The 6262-nt window shown below is 49.1% G+C and overlaps 1 protein-coding gene across 1 annotated transcript; it reads left to right on the top strand.

The window, feature by feature from the left end:
- Window positions 1-728: 728 nt before the first annotated feature.
- On the top strand, window positions 729-5109 carry PENK (proenkephalin). Its single transcript, XM_040261259.1, has 3 exons — window positions 729-977; window positions 1412-1552; window positions 4134-5109. Exons 2-3 carry the CDS (start codon window positions 1415-1417, stop codon window positions 4785-4787), a joined length of 792 nt encoding a protein of 263 aa, XP_040117193.1. The 5' UTR covers window positions 729-977; window positions 1412-1414; the 3' UTR covers window positions 4788-5109.
- Window positions 5110-6262: the final 1153 nt, after the last annotated feature.

Genomic DNA, 6262 nt, shown 5'->3' with positions numbered 1-6262 from the left:
ATCCTCCCACCTCGCTCTCTCGCCATCACAGTCCCAGCTTTTCCCCAGAAGATAACTGCAAAAGTCTACTAGTTCTTGAAATGGATGGTCCTGAGACCATCTCAACCCCGTACCCCCTCTCACTAGCCTAAATCCCCCAGGACACTCTGGTCGGACAGAAAGTCGTTCCCGAAGCGTGGGAACTTGGCAACCGCGTGCGCGCTTGGCAAGGGGGTCTCAGTAACGCAAAAAGGGAAAGCGCCCTCCGGAGATGTTAAGATTCCCAGAAAGTTTCAGTCATTCCCTTAACCATTAACTGAGCGCCTACTACGCGCCTTGCTGTCAGCAAGAAGTCTAGTGCGTTGGGGACAGATGGATGGACAAGTGACGACATTCTGGACGGCTGTGCCGGATGCCCACCCGGACGGCGGGGGCGCTCCAGGAGGAGGCGGGGTGGGGTCATCTCAGCACTTACTCCTAGGGTCTCCAGCACATTCGAGAATCTAAATCAATCTATCTTCCCGCTAACCCCCACCTGGGCTCTGATGCTAAGCGCGCTGCCCAGGGATGGCAATTGCGGTGACTTTACGCGGGGGGACTTGATCTCCTCGCACCCTCTCCCCAACTTTCCTAACTGCCTCGGTGTGTCACCCGGCCGAGGGGTGTGCCGCCACGCTGGGCCCCCCGCCCGGGCCCGGACCCCTCTTCCGGCGGGGGCGGTGCGCGGCCGGCGTAGGGCCTGCGTCAGCGGCAGCCTGCCGGCGATTGGGGCACGCTCGCCTCCTGCGCTCCGGGACGAATTATAAAGTGGCTCCTGCCGCCGCAGCCTGGACGGCGAGGGAGGCTGGCGAGGCCGGAGACCCGTCTCTGCGCTGCAGCCGCGGCGACGCCGAGGACCGCAAGGGTGAGGCCCGCCCGCTTTCGTGGCTCTACCCCCACCCAGAGTCGCCCTGGACCTGGTTTCCCCGACCTACCTGCGTGCCCCGAACAGCGGCAACGTGAGTGAACTCGGCCGAAGCCCACCTTGCTGCGTGGGTTTGGGGCTCTCAGCCAGCTGCTTTTTATTCCTTGTTGCATTGCATGGGGTCCCCTAACTTTCTTCCGCTCCTTGTATGTGACCCGGGTCGATGTCGCCACTCCCCGGGCTCTCGGGCTCTCGAATTTGATCTCCGTAGTCCCCTCCAGAATCCTGCCCTGCAGAGACCCAGTGCCTGGGGCCGCCCCGGGCTCCGGGCCACAGGGACCACTCGGGAACCGAGAGGAGATCGGAGCGGTCCCCCGGGCAGGCGGGGGAGGGCAGGAAAGAGGGTCCCGTGAGCTCTGGTTCGATGAAGCACCCTCACCCCTGTTGCGGCTGCCCGGCTCGGAGTCCTTCCCAGAGCCCCGCTGGGCGCGCGGACAGGCTCGGAGCTTCTGTGCGCTCTCCCTGCAGCCCATGGCGCGGTTCCTGGGACTCTGCACTTGGCTGCTGGCGCTCGGCCCCGGGCTCCTGGCGACCGTGAGGGCAGAATGCAGCCAGGACTGCGCCACGTGCAGCTACCGCCTGGCGCGCCCGACCGACCTCAACCCGCTGGTGAGTGTTCCGCGCGGTGCGGGAGCAGCTAACCCGAACCCTGCGCGCACAGCCCGGGTCCGCCGTGTTCACAATCGGCGTCGACCCCAGGTGACCCAGGTATCCCGACTGCTCCCCGAACGCTGACCAAGGTCCCGCTTTGGTTCGGAGCTTCGGGTCCCCGCGACTAGCTAGGGACCGAAAGGGCGACGGTGTCGCCGCGCAAACCTTGTTCGTTTTCACCCCGGGGAGGTGGGCGCCCCGCTGGTGCGCTCTCTCTCTCTCTTCAGGACCTCGGAGAGCACCGGCTGTCCCCTCTCCTGCCCCAGGGAAGGTGCTCAGTCACCCAGCTGCTCACATAGCCCACCTAGGGCCCCTTCCGCACACAAGCATCTACCCATCCTTCCCGCAAATAACAATGATTTATAATCTCGCCGTCTTTCTTTGAATTTCATTTCTCTAGCCCTTTTAACCTCAGGTCTCTCAGACCATGACCCTCACTTGTGGGGAGGGGTGGGGTGGGGGGAGGCGCGGGGACGGGACGGTGTGGATAAAGGGAGAGGAGGCAGGGAGAATGCAGTGGACAGGAGAGATGGGTCGGCGACTGTTCTGCAGGTGAGTCCCCCTGGAATTTAACTTCTGTCCTGCCTAGAAGGTACTATTGTTAATAGTGCATTTTATTAATTAAACTAGTAAGACAACAGTTTAATTTGGCTGTGAAAGGGGCACAGGAGAGGTGGCCTATGATCCAAAGATAAATTATACAGGGGCTTGGTGTGGTTGGGGGAAAGGAATCTAAGTTCAAAAGAACTGTCATTCTAATGGTAATCCGATGCTCCTAAATCACTCTTGCTGCCCCCACTGACTCAGAATCGCTGAAGTGGGGGCCCAGGAAGCTTCATTTTAACTAGCTCCCCCAAGGGTTCATTTGCACTGTCTTCTCAATTTGTTGAGATTCTGTGATGACTAAAAAAGTTGGGCAGAGCATATGTATTAATCCAAAGAGACAAGTGCCTCTCCAGACCTTCTGAAGCAATTCTCTTACCTAGATGCACAAAACAGGGACAATCACTAAGGGAAGGATTCTACAGAACCCAAGACAGTATGGTATGTTTCAGGTTAGATGTTTGTTTGTTCCATTTGGATTGCGCCATCCTCTCCATTTGACAAATAGGTCTTTATATTTAAACTCTGAGAAAAAATGTTGCATCTTTAGTAGAGGTGACAATCCCCTGCATCCATATTTTTCTTTCTTATTTGTGTTTTACTGATTGGTTTTCTCTTGGGATTTGCATATAGGATAGTTAAAGAAAAAGAAAAGATACATGAGAAATAAGCTTGCCTAGCTAGAACTATGTAGTAAAATCAAGTAACAAGTAATTCTGGAATTTGCACCATGTGAAAGACACTTGCACTTCATTCTATGATGGATTAAAAAAAATGAGCAGCCATGCCATGACTGATGTCCAAACTGAATTTACTCTCCAACACAAAGTATGAAAAATAATACAAGAAAATGTATAGATGGCTGTAGGAATATCAGTTTCCCAGGTGGATATTACCTTCCCAGTGGCAGGTAAATCGCCTGCCAGTGCAGGAGATGCAGGTTCGATCCCTGGGTCAGGAAGATGCCCTGGAGGCAGAAATGGCAGCCTGCTCCAGTGTTCTTGCCTGGGAAATCCCATGGACAGAGGAGCCTGGTGGGCTACAGTTCATGGGGTTGCAAAGACTCCGACATTACTGAGCATGAGAGAGAGAGGCTGTAAGATATAAATTAATATCACTTCTGTACTAATGACTGTTATTCTAGTTATTTGCCATTATTTGTTTTAAGGAATGCCAATATTAAAATAGCCTTTGGTAATAGTATACAAAATATTCAACATAAATTTTTGGCAAATGGAGTGTTTAAATTTCACTTTAGGATAGAAATAGTCTTGAAATCTGAACATCTTAAATTTTTAATAATGATTAGCTTTCTTAATCAGATCAAAAATAAAACAGGACCATTATTTTTATTAGATCTGTAGATTTTTATTTGTGCATGTATTTTTCTTAGACACAAAATTTAAATAATTAGTAACAGCTGATTAACTATATACCAGAATTTTGTTGCACAAATAAAATGCTTCTTTTCTTTGTGAAAAATAATATGCATATATTTCATATTAAGTAATATACCAATATATTTTAAATCTCAAGAAAGGGCCTAGTTTTTATGTCTAAATTAAGAGTTAGTAACTGAGTTCTATAAGTAGAACCATAAAAAAACTGAAATGCTAAGAAAAATATAGGTTAAAATTGGGTGGGAAAATATCTTTACAATATTGCAATAGTACAACATAGTCCAGTCTGGTAAAATTCAAAGACAAATTCTAATTTGATTCAGTTAGTTCTCCACAATCTCCCCTCTGGTTTTCCTTCGATCTGCCTATTCAGTACAACTAAAATTTGTAAGAAAAATGAGATTATTAAGTGGGAGTTTCTTCATCAAAGCAAGCATAGAGTGGCCCAGTGGGGCGGGCGGTGGGGAGTGAAAATGTGTTTCCTGAGTGAAATCAGAAAAGCCTCTTCTGTCATTAAATCAGATTATTTTCCCCAGGCTTGCACTCTGGAATGTGAGGGGAAACTGCCTTCTCTCAAGACCTGGGAAACCTGCAAGGAGCTTCTGCAGCTGACCAAACTAGAGCTTCCTCCAGATGCCACCAGTGCCCTCAGCAAACAGGAGGAGAGCCACCTGCTTGCCAAGAAGTACGGGGGCTTCATGAAGCGGTATGGGGGCTTCATGAAGAAAATGGATGAGCTGTACCCCCTGGAAGCGGAGGAAGAGGCAAATGGAGGTGAGGTCCTTGGCAAGAGATATGGGGGCTTCATGAAGAAGGATGCAGAGGACGATGACGGCCTGGGCAACTCCTCCAACCTGCTCAAGGAGCTGCTGGGAGCCGGGGACCAGCGAGAGGGGAGCCTCCACCAGGAGGGCAGTGATGCTGAAGACGTGAGCAAGAGATACGGGGGCTTCATGAGAGGCTTAAAGAGAAGCCCCCACCTGGAAGATGAAACCAAAGAGCTGCAGAAGCGATACGGGGGTTTCATGAGAAGAGTGGGTCGTCCAGAGTGGTGGATGGACTACCAGAAAAGGTACGGTGGCTTCCTCAAGCGCTTCGCCGAGCCCCTACCCCCTGAGGAAGAAGGCGAAAGTTACTCCAAGGAAGTTCCTGAAATGGAGAAAAGATACGGAGGATTTATGAGATTTTAAGCCCCTTTCCCATCAGTGACCTGAAGCCCCACCAAGCCTTCCTCCACCCCCAGTGAGAGACTACTGCGCTGGTGTGTTGTATCGTCTCGTGTCGCTTGCATTATAGAGTTGACTTGAGAATCCAGATGATTAACTATACAAGCTGAAAGCTGTGATTCCAGGTTCTGTGTTCTGAGAATCTTTAAGCTTTTAAATATTGGTCTGTTGCAGCTGTCTTGTTTTCATGCTCAGTTTTTGTTATCACTTTGTCCTTTCTTTTTGACACAATGCCAATAAATGCCTACTTGTATGTAGATATAATAAACCCTTTACCCCAACTGCATAACATTCTTAAGTTTCTTCTCCTTCAGAGGTCTCATTTGCCCTTCAGTTTCTGCAACAAATCGCAAACTCAGAGACAGTGAAACCATCTGATTTTGACAGAAGCATTACTGGTCCCCTCCGCTTCCTACAGCTAAACCTGTAAAAACATTTTTCATTTGATTCCTTATATATGAAATGTTGGGCTTACCTGGTGGCTCAGCAGTAAAGAATCCACCTTCCAGTGCAGGAGATGTGGGTTCAATCCCTGGGTTGGGAAGATCCCCTGCAGGAGGAAATGGCAACCCGCTCAGTATTCTTGCCTGGGAAATCCAATGAATAGAGGGGCCTGGTGGGCTATAGTCCTTGGGGTCACAAAGAGTCAGACACAACTTAGCAACTGAAACAACAACAACAATATGAAATCAAAGATGAGTGAACACATTGAAGCAAAACACAATGTATTGTGACTCTCATTTCGAATTCACATCCGTGAAGAAAACAAAAGCCTAACCAACTATGCCCTTACGTATACGAAAATCTACATTTTACATTCAGATGTGTATGTCTCCTTTCTTCAGCAAAGTATTTTACAAGTTAATAAAAAAAATCATAGATAATTTAGCCCCATTTTACAAATAAGAAAAGTGGAGCCCAGAAAGATCTAGTCGTTGGCCCAATATTACCCAGGAGTTGAAGGACAGAAATGGAATTAAGACCCCAAATTTCTTGCTCCCAAGCAATGTCCTCTCCACTCCAGTTCCAGATCTCTCATCCAGATCACCACAAGACTCGGAAGAACTGGAGATGCTATCTTGCTCAGTGTTGTCCATGCCTACATCACAACCATCGTGGGTCTTCCGATATCTGATGAATGGATAGATGAGTGAATGGAGGGAGTGATTTGGCGACCAGATCCCTGGGCAAGGTACTATGAATGTTTTGGAAAGCAAATTCTCATCACATAAGGGGTTTATGACTACTTCATTAATTAAGCCATTTGGGACAACATTCAGGTACCAAAAAATGTAACACGTCTTTGTGTTTCTAATTGAAACCACCTGCAGCTAAAGTCCTGTCCACTGAGTCATTTTCCCAGGACCCTCACTCATCCATTCCTTTGAGTTCTTCCCCCCAAGATCAGAGGTGAGCCACAGAGGAGCAGCCTCTGCTCT

Source organism: Oryx dammah, unplaced genomic scaffold (assembly GCF_014754425.2).
Source record: "Oryx dammah isolate SB20612 unplaced genomic scaffold, SCBI_Odam_1.1 HiC_scaffold_19, whole genome shotgun sequence".
NCBI lineage: Eukaryota > Metazoa > Chordata > Mammalia > Artiodactyla > Bovidae > Oryx > Oryx dammah.
The sequence above is the reverse complement of the archived record's forward strand: the minus strand, read 5'-3'. Positions and strand labels throughout refer to the sequence as shown.